General features: G+C 39.1%; 1 protein-coding gene across 2 annotated transcripts in view; it reads left to right on the top strand.

The window, feature by feature from the left end:
- Nucleotides 1-15,767, top strand: part of IGF2BP3 (insulin like growth factor 2 mRNA binding protein 3) — a 112,849-nt gene extending 97,082 nt beyond the window's left edge. For both annotated transcript variants that reach the window (XM_066318729.1, XM_066318739.1), the window contains 5 exons: nt 3,689-3,808; nt 7,836-7,910; nt 10,840-10,971; nt 12,080-12,193; nt 13,117-15,767. In XM_066318729.1, the coding sequence (XP_066174826.1) occupies nt 3,689-3,808; nt 7,836-7,910; nt 10,840-10,971; nt 12,080-12,193; nt 13,117-13,218 (543 nt within the window). In that variant the 3' untranslated portion in view covers nt 13,219-15,767. The remainder of the gene's footprint in view (nt 1-3,688; nt 3,809-7,835; nt 7,911-10,839; nt 10,972-12,079; nt 12,194-13,116) is intronic.
- The last annotated feature ends 283 nt before the right edge of the window (nt 15,768-16,050 follow it).

Here is a 16,050-nt window from a genome sequence, read left to right as displayed (position 1 = left end):
ACAGATACTGGAGGAGGTTACTTGCAAATTAGGGTGGATGTATGGGCTATAAATCTTGGTGAACTTAGGCTGCTACTTTAAAAGATTTTCTTTCTGCATTCCTGTCAGTTCTCAGGGCTGGGCTGACTTTGAATAAAATATTGTCTTATGTGAGGAAAAAAATAAACTGAATTGAGGAGAAAGTTGTCCAGGAGACCTTACTCTTGTCAAAAAAATATACACACATATGCTTTAAAAGCCAAAATATGTAAGTATATACTTAAGCAAACTTGGCTATAAGGGAGTGAACACTGAAGCTCAGATTACACGCAGTGGGAAATCAGTTCCCTAAATTTAGTGCTTCTAACATATGTTTAAGATCTAGGAATCTATTTCTGATATAACTCATGTTAGGAGTTCCTGGAAAGCTCTATGACTTATGTGGCATGGCGTGGGTAAGATTAAATTATAGCTGATTTTCTTCCATCCTGAGATCTCCAGAAACATCTATAAGATTGATGGGTGTTGTAGTCATTGCATTATGTTTTGATGTGTTTCTTTTGCAGGCTAGGTTTCCAGTAAATACAAAAGCATTTAAAAATTGTGAGTAAGGAGATGGACAGATAGTAATTTGAACTTGGTGTTGTGATACTCTCAGTAGCTTAACTTAGTCTTGATTTATGCCAGAATTATAAAAGAGCAGTGTGGTTTTTGAGTCATTAAAAATCAGTGTGCATAATATAATTTCTCCAAATATTGTGTGATGTTATACAGGAGATGAATTTGGTTATATGTATACTCCAATGTGCTACTCCAGACAAGAATTTTAAAAAATCCAGTGTATGAAGAGTTGATTATTGACAGATTCTCCACTATTCCTTAATAAACATGTATCACTATTACACTGAAATGCAGGTTTAGTATTAAAGAACCTCAGTCACAGAAGAAATAATTTTTGAAGAATCATTTAGGAAAAAGGAAGTTGAAGTGTATCAAAAAGTCAAAACTATGAGGAGAGATTGGAGGAAGGTGCTACAGTGATTGTACAGTTAGAAAGGCACATGTACATCTTCTCTTATGTTGCCTTTGCTGCCCATGTTTTGTATTTAAGGGTGAGGCAGCAAAAAGGAATTTTAGTGGTGAATTGAATCCAGCCAAGAAAGTGGCTTGAGATCAAGCTTTGGGAAGGAGAGGGGAATACTGCTCAGCAGGCAGATGGGCAACAGAGGGAAGGCAGAAAATATATGCAAACAGGAATAATGAAGTTTCATTTGTTTCTGTGGTACAAAAATGTGTCTGGAGGTGGGTTTAGGTAGAAACTGTGTAAATTCTTGAAAACCAAGTCAAGTTTGATTTGCAGCAGTGTTGTAGCAATTAGTTGGAAGAGGCTCGCTGCAGAAGCATATGGAAGGGAAAACTTCAGCAGTGGATTTTTGCAGGAGGTGGAGCATGTGTGGATAGTTGAATATAGGGGTCAAGAAGAGGAGTAAGCAAAGGGATGGAAAAGCTGTCATGATTGGAATGAGGGGTTGCCTCTACAGCCAGTGCATTGGGTCTTTGCAACAAAACTGGAAAAACTCAAATGCTTCATGGACCTGTAACCATTTATAAACAGTTTTTGATGTGCTAAGATCAAGTGAGTACCTTCAGTAGCATTTCCAAATTACTGGAAATCTTGCTGGATTCACAGTGAACATGTAAAAGGACTTACTATGACAACACTCAGGATGTTTGCAGTAATAGGAGGAGAATGAGAGTAATCTTCTGGAAAGGGGTTTAACATATATACTGAAGTAACTGGTATTTTCATTATAAATACATGGTTTTGAAATAATGTTAAACTGATCTGTAGGCAGATTAAAAGGGGTGCTCTTACCTTTCCCCATTCCCTAATTGTTGTTACTTCCTCCCTTGGTCACAGACTGCCACTTGTGTGTTGCTCTGGTTATTTGGGTCAGGGACTTACTGGCTGTCTTAAAAATCAGCTGGATCTGCAGACCTGCTGGCCTCAAAGCACACAAGGCAGTGAGGAAGGCTGGGTGTGGAGGGCTGCATTCATGTGGACTTAAACCAGCATGAAATGCCTATGAATCCCAATGCCTTGTATGTGCGAAAACACCAGGTAAACTGTGCAAGTGTTGTAATTGCCTCAAGTGTTTCCCAATATCCTATTTTGGGGTTTCTTCACATGGTACATGGAGCTGTGCCTGGAATTCGTATCCCCTGAGGTTACAGTTGACTTGTGTTTACCAAAAATGAAGTGGTAAAACTTGCAAACAAGCATTTTGTTCTGATTTGTTTATGGTTAATGCAGTGGGACTTCACCTTGAAAGACTTAACCTTGAAAGAACTTACTGAAATTTAAAAATAAGCGGGGATGTTGTTTTTAGGGTTGCACGTGCTTTTTGCTTGGTGTTGCAGATAGCGGTGTGGGGATTTTTGTGAAAATATCATAGAAAAAGCTGTTTTGGTGAGCCTCTGTATGTGTCTGTATCCCTACCAAAATATACAGCTGAGCTAAGCTGAATGAGCTTGGCTGGTCTCACCTGCTCTGCTTGCTGGTGCTCGGTACTGGTCTGCATGGTGGGGACTGTGAAAGCAAGGATGAGGATGTCTGCGTTGTCTCACAAGACCTCTGCACAAAAAAAGGACTTGTTGGCTTGTCTTATTGAGGATGAGCAAAACAAATTTTGAAAATACATGAGAAGGGTACAGAGAAGAAGAAAAACTTTAGAGGGAGAAGTGTGTAGTGTCTTAAATACCTCCTAGTGCAAAGAAAGGCTTGTGTAAAATGCTTTTTAGTGGTAACCCTGATGGAACTGGATGGACCAATGGTCCAGTAGCGTAGTGTGTACTCCATGGTGCTACATTCATCTGAGACAGGCTCTCCTGAGGCTGCTAACATAGCTGTGACTTACTGTGGCATGTGCAACCCTGCAGTTTGATCATTGCTACACAGCACGTAGAGAGGATCTCAAGTATTATGTCACGCTCTCCAGCTGGGGTGTCTACTTGAAAGCAGTAGGAAGATGCAGTGATGCCTGATATCCAGTGGGTGCAATGCTGGGGTCCTCTCACTATTAAGAAACACGGTGTTTAATTTACTAGCCTGCGTGAGGACTGCTGCCAGGGCTCCAACTGTTGCATAATATTACACAGGAGGAATCACTGGCAGATTTCAAGCTGGCTATCATTCCAGATCACTCCCACACAAAGGAAACTGTAGCATATATGTAACTCTGAGGCTTTTTGTACTGCTCTCAGCACAATCTAAAATTAAAAATATAACTAGGAAACTAGAAAGTGTTTGCCTGCTCAGGCTGGAGTAGCCTCTCTCTGCTTGTAGTAGCTTCACCTGTAGGGTCTTGCATGTGGAAGAGAATCCATACAGCGACAGGTAAGAGTGAAAGCCTCACAAAGAAGCAACACCTCAATTGTTTTATAAAGCTCTAAGCATTAAAATTTGTATTTTACACAAAATGAGTATTTTATACAAGATGAAAGAATCCTCTTTTGGCTCAAACTGGTTTTCTTGTTCTGTGGATTTTGTGATTCCTAAAAGAAGCCAGACCCTTAATACTCAGACATCACAGGGGGAAATCTTATTTCCCCCTCATTTCCATGCATGCCTGTTCTGTACCCATTTTCCTGTCAGTCTTGATTCATAATGTTCAAAAACATTCACTGCATTTTTCCTTCTTCCCCACAGCAACAGCCCGAGTCTGAAACTGTTCATCTGTTCATCCCAGCCTTGGCAGTTGGAGCTATTATTGGCAAGCAGGGACAGCACATCAAACAACTTTCTCGTTTTGCAGGCGCATCTATTAAGGTATTATTACACCAACTATAACTTTCTGCCTATTCTACGTGACACTTTCAGCAAGTTTGCACAAGCCGTGCTTTCGTGAACATCCTCCCCCACTCCATGCTTAGAATGTGATGTGATAAATGGTACATTTGTTTATAAATCATCTTTTAATCTTCCTTGAGACAAGATAATTAGAAGCATGTTTTCAAACGTCTCCTGAGGTGTGAAATATAAGCTGCAAAGAACACTACTTTGGTGGTCTTAGAAACAGACTTGTGCATTAATGATGCAGTGCTTGAAGGCTTTCTCCTTGCTTTAGGTAAAGTGAAAATTAGTGGGGTAAATTCCCCTTCTAAACACAGCAGCACAGTTGAAGTTACCCATTCTTGTGGCTGCCCTTGTTCTGTTCCAGATAGATTGGTCTTGGCTGTCAAGCTCAAATGGCTCCATGCTGAATTGTTCGTGTTGTAAACTTCACCCATGTGCTGCTCCTGGGACAAGTCAGTTCTTAAACAGCACCTTGTGATCAGGTTTAACATCCAGCTGTTTGTGTATTGACCACCTCAGTGTAGCTAAGAACAAAATGATTTGCAGAAGCTAACTTCTAATAGAAGCTAGAGTTTTAGTCAATTTGGTGAAATCTTTCTTGGCTGTGTACAGGGGTTATTACCAGTTGCAGTCATAGCAAGGCCTTGGCTTTTGGCCACTAATGCCCCTGTCACCATGAGTATCTTCTCAAGATGCTAGAGCATTTTTTTCCTTACAAATAATATTTTTGGCTGCTTTACGCTGTAAAGATAATGTTTTGGCCTACATTAAAAAAAAAGCTTAAAGAACACTGCATTTAAAGTACAGTGTATAGTTTTAGTATGCTGTTAGATGGACATTTTGCTGCACAGATAAAACGGATGTTTTCTTCTCAGCCCTCTTAACTCTTGTTTCAGAGAAGTGATATGTTTAGTGAATGCTATGGCAGCGATCTGCCAGAAGTCTGGGGCACAGGGCAGGAGCTGGCTATGCTGAGTTGAGCTTGGTGAAGCTGAGCTTGGCTTGGAAGTTGTTCATCTTAAGTATGCAGAGCAAAATAATTGGGGAACCCTGATGAATGAGTCTTGTGTGTGATTTGCCTAGTGCTGATCCATTTACTGGCCAGTCAGCCAATGACACTCTGCCCAACTCCATCCTTTTTTGAGCAGAACGTTAAATAGTTATACTATCCATACTGTTTATATTACTTAAGCACTAATAACCATATTTTTAGGGGAAAAATTAAACAGAAGAAAGTGAGAGATGTCAATATTTCTTTATTAAATCTGTCTCGCATGGGGCTGTGATGTATCACATGTATTTCCTCTTCCCCTCTCCATTCCTGCAGCTTGTATCTAAAGTTTAAGCAGTGTATGGAAGGTAGTGCTAGGTGGAGAGAGAGAAATGTGAAACAACCTGGACCTCCAAGAACCCGTCCAAACTAGTTCTTCAGTTGGTCCTTGGAAGAGAGTTTAGTGGAAAGGGAGTTTCCAGTGTTTTTCATGCATCTGGCTAACAGTGGCCTCAGGCTTCCTCTACTGGCTGGCACCCCTCTACCCCATGCATTTAACAGTTCTGTATTAATTTAAATTCAGGTAAAAGTTTTCTTAAGCTCTGGTCTTTTGTTCTTTCAGTAGGAATAAAGTAAAGATACTTTTTGTGAAAATAAGATTAAGTCTTAACAAAAGTATACAGATACAGGATATGCTTGCAAAATGGGGAAGCTGCATTAGTACTTATCTATTAAAATAATGCAACTTCACCTGTAATCTAGAAGAACAATGTGGAGCATCAGGTTTGCTTCTGTGTGAAAGTATTAAATATGGTAACTGGTAACTTATTCAAAACTTCTAAATTTCCCTCATGTTGACCACCTGCCCTCTGTCATAACTTCGGAGTGAAATAGTAAATTGTGGATCAAGGAATCGGTGCTTTTAGCTGAGAGTTGGGAATACTGCCCGAGTAACTTCTAACTTGCCAAACTGCAGTAAGTGTATTTTGTGGAGGAAGTAAGTCTGTGCATAATGCTGGTTTTGAGTTGTGCTGTAGCTTGTTACAGCAGAAAGTGTTTTACATCCTCCTGCATCTTCTCTGTGCTCATGCTGAGCTTTTTAGATCTGGTGAAACTTGTCACTCACGATGTGAGACTAAACTGCAGATGCACTGGGGTTCTGTACAAGGCTGCAGTGTTCAGGCTGTCACCTCAGAGGTGCACATGGCTCTTGCTGAGCTCAGGTTGTGTCCCAGTGCTGGGGATCACTGCTTGGAAATGCAGGCTCAATGTGGGACTCCAGAGACTCAATTATTCAGCAAAAGAGCCAGGCAGAAAGTTGAGTTGTCTGTTGCCCACCCTGTGCTATACTGCTGGGACCTGTTGTGAACAATTGTCATCTCCTTGGTTATAAATTCCTTCCAGAGCAGCCTTTCCTGATGAAAGCTGAGCCTTGTGGGGTTTGGGTGTATAAAGTTTGTGGCTTGGCATATAGAAGATTGGTTGTTTTCTGGTTAGGAATGTAAAGTTAAATTCACTGCTTGTGTACTATTTGTATGTATATCGCTACTTTTTCCAAGGGCAGACAGACAAAGTTAACCCAGTTTTCTCTTAGGTTACCCCTTCAGACATTGAAATGTTAGTTTCTTTTGAAATATGTTTCTTTTGCAGCCCTCAGTCATGTTTTACCCCAGCTGCAGAGAACAGAATATTCTAGGATAAAATCAAAGCGAGATACATCCCAGAACATTTAGAGACACATAAGATGTAATGAAGGCTTGATGGAAAATATTTTTCCTAAAATTTTAATGAAGATGCTGGTGTTCATTAAGAACACTAGAGGTGACTTAGAGACAAAACTGTCCACTTCACACAAATGACAATTGTCAGGCTAAGTCTTTTCGGTCAGCTGCCTCTAAACTGCCCTGAAATTTTGCTCCTGTAAAATACTTGTTCCAAAGAATGAATGGATTTAGTCTGTGCTTGTTCTTACCACAACGGCATGTCATATAAATGTACTGCTGTAAAATTAATATGTATTTTTAGATATATCAAATTGGAATTCATAAGTAAAAAAAAAATAGATATGCAAACCAGATAACTAGTATGTAATGCCTTCTCCATTTTAGGGTACAATATGAATAATGTTATAAAATTTCCTTAGCAAAATTCTTTCTTGAAAATGATGCCTGGTGACTGGTAATTTGTCTGAAATTTTTCTGAAATTTGTCTGAAATAAACTACAGCTGTTAAATATGAATAACATCCCTATGCCAACAGCTGAGATGAAATTCTGTAGTGTTTAATATATTGCTCATTCAACAGCAGCTATGTAATACTAGATGCAACAATGGGAATGTCAGTTGTGATAAACAAAAGATTCATTTGGAATGTCAGAGGCTAGTTTGAATTATTCAATGCCACTGGAGTCTGAGAACAACACCCACAGAAATCTTACTGTTGTGGTGACATGAGCTGCTAAAGACCCTACAGGCATCTCTGTCTCAGCTCTGGTGGAGCTTAATTTTTATTTGGGTCACACATTGTCCGGTATAGAGGAATGTTTTGGATCTGATTAGTTACAACAGTAAAGTGATCTTCTGTTCTCAGGGGAATGGATGCAAGCTTTTGCTAAAGAGCCAAACTTGTTAGAAAGACTATTCAAGCTAGTGGGCAGGGATGAGAATCTCAGTTTATTAACCAGATTTGTCTTTTTGAAGGCTACATGTCTTACATCACTCATAGCCACATAAAAACGCCATGTGGGATTCTGCCATGTGTGGATGAGTAGCTGTGTCTTTAATTGTCAGAAGTAAATTTGCTGGTGGTTTAGCCAGTTTCTCCATATTTCATTACAGCTAATTAATGCACTTTAAAGAGAACAAACCCATCATGACTGAAGTGTGATGCTGCTGCTGTAACGAATAATTTTTCACTCCTGAACAGAATGTGAGACTGAAATGGGGAGGAGGTGGCTTTAAACTATTTCTTCAAAAGACAGCTACCAATAGCTATGTTTATCCATTCCAGATTGCCCCTGCTGAAGGACCAGATGCTAAGCTGAGAATGGTTATCATCACTGGACCTCCAGAAGCTCAGTTCAAGGTACAATATACAAGAACTTGTCAGTATGTATGTAGTGGCCTTTGGATCCTAAGGGACAAAACTCTTGATTCCAAGCACTCTTTATTCAGAATTTTAGTAAACATTTGGGTTTTGCTTTCCTTTCGCTGAAAGGTTTCTCACAGGAATATGAGTAATACAGTACTATTAGCAGTCATATTCTGGTCACCTGAAAACTCATGGGCATTTCATGAAAGTAGAAATCAAGTATAAAAGTAGGAATCTAGCATAAAAATATGGCCATATTACTTTCCTAAATGTCTCCTCTATCTATAAGCACCTTTGAGTTGAGTCTTTTAATCTGTCTTGGTATGTGCAACAGTTTTCTGTGCTTAGTTAAAATAACGAAGCTGACAAGATGAAATTAAGTCTTCCCAGGTTGCTGTTTTGTGCCAAATGGAAAGTCCTTTTTGGGTAGCTCTACAGATAAATGCAAGATTTCTAATTGTATTTCCACTACAACTACAAGGAGATAATCAACCTGATTATCTCATCTGTGTTCAAATTAAGTTCCAGAGTGGCCTTCTGCCTTAAATGTCAGAGGATAAATCTAGTTACCCCAAAAGGAGTTGACTGCTAGGAGTGATGCAGGCAGCTCAGCGCAGCAGCCTGGCATCGTCAGAGATATGGCCTGGAGCATGTAGAAAAGTCACTGGAGAGTTTGTCTCTTGGCATCGTTTTCTTGCCTGTTCTCAGTTTTTAACTTTGTATTTTTGCTTTAGGGCATCTTGCAAGAAAGAGGTGCACAAACTAATATCAGTTTCATTAATACCTTTAGGATTTTTGGAAAATTATCAGGGCAGGTATTTTGCAGTGGTAATAACAAACTTAGATGCATTTGGGATTGTTGCTCAGTTACCATATGCGTTTGAGATGCCATTGAAGACAAAGCATGACTTGGAAGCTCTGGCTCCTTGATATTTTCTGTGCGCATGTGGGCATGGCCACATGGGATGTTTCACATATTGGGTATTCCTATGGGATTCTGGGATCCCACAAGGTCAGATACTGGCTACTCTTTCTTTTCATCAGATAACAGTGGACTTAACCTCAAGGAGTAGCATGCCAAAGGAAATTTGGACATCCTTTATCCTGATGTTTTGTGTAGACAAAACTTGTCCTCAGATTTCCTCCCCAAGATAAACTGGGAGTTCTTCTGAGTTCTTCTGGCAGCTCTGCTCTCCAGCCTGACTCATGCAAGGAGGAACGTGTCCCTTTTCTGCACCCCATACACAGGCTAAAACCACATCACTCAGTCCATACCTTACATATGAGCTCTGCTTGCAAAGGTGCATCAGTCTAGCAGCACAGTCGATGCTCCTGGAGTATGCTGGTTTTATGAAGGAAAAGGATTATCCCTTTGGGCTTTATCCAGCTCCAGACCTTGTAGCCTTTTAGCTGCTCTTTGAGCAATGGTCTCTTGACTGGGATGGACAGAGGCAGAGCTCAGTTCTTCCTTTTATCACTAGTGTTAACCTGAAGCTAGCCTTACAGCCAGGTCCACACTTCATTAGTGCTCTCCTTAAATTCTGGTTAAGAGGGGCCTCCTCTCTTGGGACAGTGGTTGCTGGGGCACCAAGAATGTAAACCGGTGCTCAACAACTTGAAGAGGCAATAGCTGATGCTCAGATAAGTAATGAGCTCTTGGAGAGGCAGTGTTCTCCCAGAGCCTGTGACTTCAGCATCCTTTCCTTACTCCACTGTGCTCTGCTCTCTATGATTCATGTTGCTGGGAGCTGCAGTGGCTGCATCCCTTTCTTCCTCAGCTGCTGCAGCCTGAGGATGTTGCTGTGTGTAGGGCTAGTTGTTAGCAAGACAATGGGAAGGGAACATGCCACTGTTCAGAGCCTCTGTTACAGTGCTCCCTAGAGTTCAGGCTTCCCTGTGACACAACTATTCATGCATGGCTCTGTTGCCTTGGATCTGGGAAAGTGAAGTGGAATCTAGTGTGGACAATACATTTCAGCCTCCAGTTTACTGTGCAGGGGCTTGCAGCCCATTTAAGTTGTTTCCTTTCCTAAAGACCTTTTCAAGAACTGGAAGTTTGGAGGTGTTTGAAGACCATCTACAATCTTTTTTAAAGAACCCGACATCCCATCTTTCTTTATAATTTGGTGGTAATGTATGTTCCATTGAAGCATCTAGGAGCCACAGAGTAGAAGATTTGGTTATCATTTCTCACGAATTCACAGATAAATGGCTGTGAATAAGGAAATAAATGTGTTTCAAAATCAGCAAATTTACAATCTTGTAAATGTCTCAGTGGACATTCTTCTTGTTATCTGGCACTTCTGTGTTTCCCAGCAAAAGGAACTGTGTGCTAGTTGGAATAATGTTCCACGGTACTATTTTGATCTGGGCAGTTTGATTCTTTATTTGGGAAATATGAGCATGTGCAAATTTATTTATTTTTAAACAATATGCTGTAATGGATTATAGAAAGCAAGCTCTTTGCTCCAATTTGGGTCCTTATCCCATGACTTGTTGGGGGGTGTTGTGGGTTTTTTAGTTTAGCATCCTAAAAAGAATGGGCTTCTGAATCAATTAGTTGCATTTTGTGCTTCTGGGTGTAATAAAAAACTTCTCCCTGACAGTTCTTCTCTCCATCAGTCTCTACCTATACAGAAATGTGATGGTTTCTTTTAAAAGCAATATATCTACTGAAAAGCAGAATAATAATGGTCTCTGTTAAGTTGCTGTGTGGTTCCCTGGTTTGTCAAGCAATCTTTAAAGTTGGACACTGGTACTTCCTAGTTTCGTACAAAGACTTCTTTTAGAAAAATAGTGTATTTATTAGGGAAAATACTTTGTCAGGATTGTGTACTAAGATTTCTCCTTTCTGTCAAATTTCTTGACATTAACTAGATTCCAAGAAGAACATTCTTTTCTCTAACTGAAAGCAATTTTGCAGGCTCAAGGGAGAATCTATGGAAAACTTAAAGAAGAAAATTTCTTTGGACCTAAAGAAGAAGTGAAACTTGAGGCTCATATAAAGGTGCCATCCTATGCTGCTGGTAGAGTTATTGGTAAAGGAGGCAAAACAGTAAGTAGCTGAAATAAAACTCTTAGTGCTGCTTAGTTATGTTTTATATTCAGTGTGTATCTACACATAAAGCTTAAACTTTTGGCTAAACTAAATCTTTGATGTTACATTAAAGCAGGAGCTATTTTCTTAGCTGTACTTGTTACATTTTCTTTTTTTCTACTGTGAAGTTGAAGCCAATCTTAGAATGATTTATTTCATTTCTAAATAAGTGGTAGGAATTTAAGACATGTTCAGACCTCAATATTGCTAAAAAAGTGTACTTATCTTTGTCTCAATTAAATTGATGGTGTTTCTTAGGCTCAGTTTGTTGTACAAAATAACATCACTGAGATTTTTTTCAGTCCTCAAAAGGTGCTGGTGTTTTGCTGGTGCTCAGGTATTTTCATATGGTGTTAAGTTAGGAGCTAGATGATATTTGCAAAGACATGATTCAGTCTTGGGTGTCTATCCTGAGTGCAACAGGGTCTTTAGGTCAAATGTCAGGAGGCAATGTAGCCTCTTCCATTACTTGCAGTGGTAAGAGGTTTAAGGACAAACATGTCTGAGTAGCTGTTCATCTAAAACTTTAATTACACAATGAAATGCATTTCTAAAATAAAGTTAAGTTTTAATGAGACAAAGACTCTAACCTTACCTCTACTTAATGCTGTGGAAGCCTGATAAGCTGCTGAAAATAATTTGAACAAACAGAACTTCTCTACTGTTCAGTCTGAAGTTCTCAGTCTTGTGTAGGTTTTAGAAGGAAATGTGTATAAATACTATGGCATTTTTCTTCCCTGTATGATTTTTCTGATCCTACACTTTTAAACTCAACTGTAAATACAGTGGCATCTATTTGCTTTTTTTAAGTCATGTATTTAACATCACCTGTGTGTTGTTTGGTCTTTAAAACACTTCTACAGACCCAGAGGATTTGATGCTAATTTATGCTGAGACACAAGAGGCTCATCTTGCAGAGTGCACACTGCTGCATAAAGATGTTTGTGAGGGGTTTTAAAAAACGTAGCTTAGAGGATGATGTTCCAATGGTCGATATCTTTGAGGCTTGGTGGTTGTATAACATTCATTAGTTTAAAGTTTCCTGACTTCTACTATCTGTTTATAGGTAAATGAGCTTCAAAACTTGACAAGTGCAGAAGTTGTAGTCCCTCGTGACCAGACACCTGATGAAAATGATCAGGTGGTTGTGAAAATAACTGGTCACTTCTATGCATGCCAGGTAGGAGGACTGCAATGATTTTGTGTATTGCCTTGATGTTTCCATGGTCTGTCTTTTATAGCCATGTGCAGGAGCCAAGGGATGGAAGACTTTTGCTCAGGATACAGAAAGCACTGCTTGCCAGGCCTCTCTGCTTGTGTTGCTGCAATAAACTCTCCTTGTGCCTGTGAGAGGGATTCATAACAATACTGCACGTTTACATATGCAAAACAGGCTCTTTAAATTCTTCTGTCAATTTATGCAGGCTCTGGCACTGCTAAAGCTTTCAAATCAAAAGTTGTGATTGGGCTGAAATTCAGAAGGAGCAGAGACACAAGCCATATCATAGAATCTGGAAAGAATGCACCCAGATATGTAATTCATCCACATTGCCCAATCTGTTGATTTAATATCATAAAGAAAAGGATCATAAGATTCCTTCCTTCACTTAACTCAGACTAATTCCTTTTGATACTTTGCTGCAGGTGACTTGTAGTTTAGAAAAGAGATGGTGGGCTGGGAAATCCTGTAAGTCTGACCTGACCGTCTGGTTACCCTAGTGTATAAAAATTTTCTACTCTCTTTATTAAAACAGTGGTTCTTACAAAACATTATTATTTCCAGAGGAGTAAAATGAAGGCTGTAGCTTCAGTAATCTCAGCATTGGTAGTCATCTTCCTATTCTCATGCTTTCTATATTACAGATGAGAAGGCTGACCATGCAAGTAGTTGTGATAGGTGGAAAAAAGAAGAAAAATTAAAATTTAGGTTGTACATCATGATTAATCTCCACTGTATTTTAATTAACAAGTAGTGTTGTCAGTACTAGAAATTTAGTCATTCTGGATTTTCTTAATCCCAGTAGCATCTCTTGCTGGTTGTAAACAGCAGTCACTGCAGCATGGCATCATGATGGGTTGTTTCTTCTTCTTTGTGTCCTTCAGCTTGCTCAGAGGAAAATTCAGGAAATACTGGCTCAGGTAAGAAGGCAGCAGCAACAGCAAAAAACATTGCAAAGCGGACAGCCTCAGCCAAGACGGAAATAAAGGTTTAGGAAATGGCCCATCAGAGACAGATGCCAGACCAAAGACAGACTGTGTGACAGAGAGACAGGTGGTGAGCACCTGTTGAAGTTTTATGCAGAAGATCCACCAAGCCAATCACCTGTTCGAGGACCAGGCAACCGTTGAACGCTGTCTCTGAGAATGTATTCTTTAGGCTCTCTCAAACTTTTGAAACCCAGCTTTAAAATAAGGACCCCTTCACTTCCCTTTTGTTCTATTCTCACAATTTAACATAAACTCGTTAGTCTTTTTTATTGTTCTTATTATTCCCCAACAACTTTAGAACTTGGTTTAATGAAGCTTTCTCTTCTGAGTTCACTGGTTAAAAAAAAAGAAAAGAAAAAACCAACCAAAAAAAAGAAAAAAAAAAGAAAAAAAAAAAAGAAAAGGCATTGCTCTTATAGGTCCAGTTGTAAAAGAAGAAACACATTTGGAGGGTGGGATTGTGGGTGGGCTATGGTTAGAGCAAGGGTATTGACAAGAGTTTAAGTGTTAGTCCCAATGTTGAAACAAGTGGCATTTTTTAAAAAGAATTTGGTTGCATTTTTACATAACACTGCCATGAATAACCTAAGGGAAGTGTTGAATGGTGTTGGCCAGGACATAAAAAGATAAATATGCATTTTACTAAACTACCTCAGGCATTTAGTACCTCAATGAGAAATTGTTCCTTTTTTGCTTTTTTTTTTGGTATTTTGTATACTTTATAAAGCTAATAGTTCTTGAGCATTTTATTTTTTTAAAAAAAATTAAAATTTGATCAGCCACCAGCCAGGAGTACTACAGACTTATCGGGGAAAAATATAGTAGAGCACTTCTAGCTGCTGGCTGATGGGAGTAAGGTGGGTAAAAAAAACACAGCCTCAGATTTCCTGAGGGCTTCAACACCATCATTTGTTAAAAAAAAATTGATGAATGTTCAAAAGATAGTGAATGATGCCAACATTCTGATAGCAGCAATGCCGTTTAGTTTTCTTTTAAGATGGGATGAAAAAGTTTGTGACGGTACTTTTTTGGGAACAGGACAAGGAAGTGATGGCAAGAGGCTGGGGTTGGGGGAAAAATTTAGAAGGCTGCAAGAGGCTGAATTTTTTTTTTGTGCTACTTGATTGAATGCATGAACCCTTTGTGCCTTTGACCATCACTACCTAATAATGCTACATTTAACCATTTGCAGCCCATTTGGACTTTGCCATTTTGTTCAAAGAGCAAGCTTCATCTTCAGTTTGATAGAACACTTGATCTGCTGGAGCATTTTTGAGGCCAGGAGGGTCTCTGCTCTCTGCAGATCACATCATACTGCTTTCAGTTACCACGATGGGGGAAGGTCAAACAGTGTTTGATCACATTGAAAGATAATGAAAGGCTAAGTTTACATATCCAGCCGCTGTTATGGGCCACACTAAGCCACTTTGAAGGTTTGAAAATGATTACAAGAAAAAAAAAACAAAACAACAACCTCTCTAGCCTGGCTTATAATAGATGCAGCAGGATTTATGCACGTTCTGCAACCAACCATTAGAGGAGAACAACAACAAAAAAAAAATGTCAAAAGGCAGGGATAACAGGAAAGTTACCAAATTTTTTAATTTCCAAATGTAATTTGAATGATGATTGTGGTAATAGTGACACATTCAAGTTTCTACAATAAACTTCAGTCTACCTCAGTTTAAGAAAAAAAAAATGTGGCAACACATGGTGCATAAAGACTGCTGTGTGTGTGTGTGCGCGTGCGCGCCTGTGTGTGTGTGGTCGACAGAGCCATGCTATTACCTCTGAACCTTTTTTTGTGATGTTTTTTGTGCATGAGATGATCAGAATCACCATGCTGCACTGATTTGAGGGGCACAGCGAGCAAAAACATTTGTTTCATCATTTTGTTATCTACCTCTTAGGTTCATGTTGAAATAGAGGCATTACTACATAGACTAGATAATTTTCCCAAAGATCATTGTTGTACAGATTAGATAATTTTGAAAATGGTCTGAAGTGTTTTTCCTGCATCTCTTCTTTACTAATTGGTTTAAAAACCACAAACTTATGTTGTAGTTTTAGCAAAGAAAAATGAGTTTCTTTTCCTTTTTTGACAGTGACCTTCATCTAGCCTTTAGGATAATTTTTTTTTCTTACAATGAATTTAAAATTACTGAAGTATGGAAAGTACATAGCATTTTAATTTTTGTTGAGGCTTAAGTCAGTTGGACGTTCCTTTCTTAACATTTGCGAAGGATTTGACTTCATTATTTTCCATTAAAAATTACTTTACAGATAGGTGCTGCATTTACATCTGCTGATTTAAATACTGTCATCTCTTAAATTTCTAGACTTAATATGCTATCTCATGTTTTTCTTTTCAATTGAGACTTGGTAATTTGGAGTATTTGGGAATAGCTAGAAAGTAAATACTGTAAATGATTTCAATATCCAGAAAGTATGGATCATTTTTCATCTGTAATGTGCCCCCCAATGCAGCTCTACTTGCCAGATGCCTCTGAATGGAATAAAGAGTTTAACTCCTATCATCAGATAAAGTTGTGTGGTGTTTTTTTAAATTAATGAGGCATAGGGACAGACTGTCCCGAGTATTTGCAGTGCTTTGATCAAGTTGGTTTTCTGTCCATAATAACTGGATGAGCAGTAACCTACAGGTAAATTCCACAGCTGCTAGGACAGCCAGGTTACAATGTTTGCACTTCCCAAAACAAGCAGTGACTCGGTGGCTTGTAATTCATCTTGTCCCTCCCATCTAACAATACCATATAGCCTGTAGGACAACCTATGGTTCATGGTTTGCCTTGCACCATTGACTTAGGC

This window comes from Sylvia atricapilla, chromosome 1 (assembly GCF_009819655.1).
Source record: "Sylvia atricapilla isolate bSylAtr1 chromosome 1, bSylAtr1.pri, whole genome shotgun sequence".
Classification (NCBI taxonomy): domain Eukaryota; kingdom Metazoa; phylum Chordata; class Aves; order Passeriformes; family Sylviidae; genus Sylvia; species Sylvia atricapilla.
The sequence above is the reverse complement of the archived record's forward strand: the minus strand, read 5'-3'. Positions and strand labels throughout refer to the sequence as shown.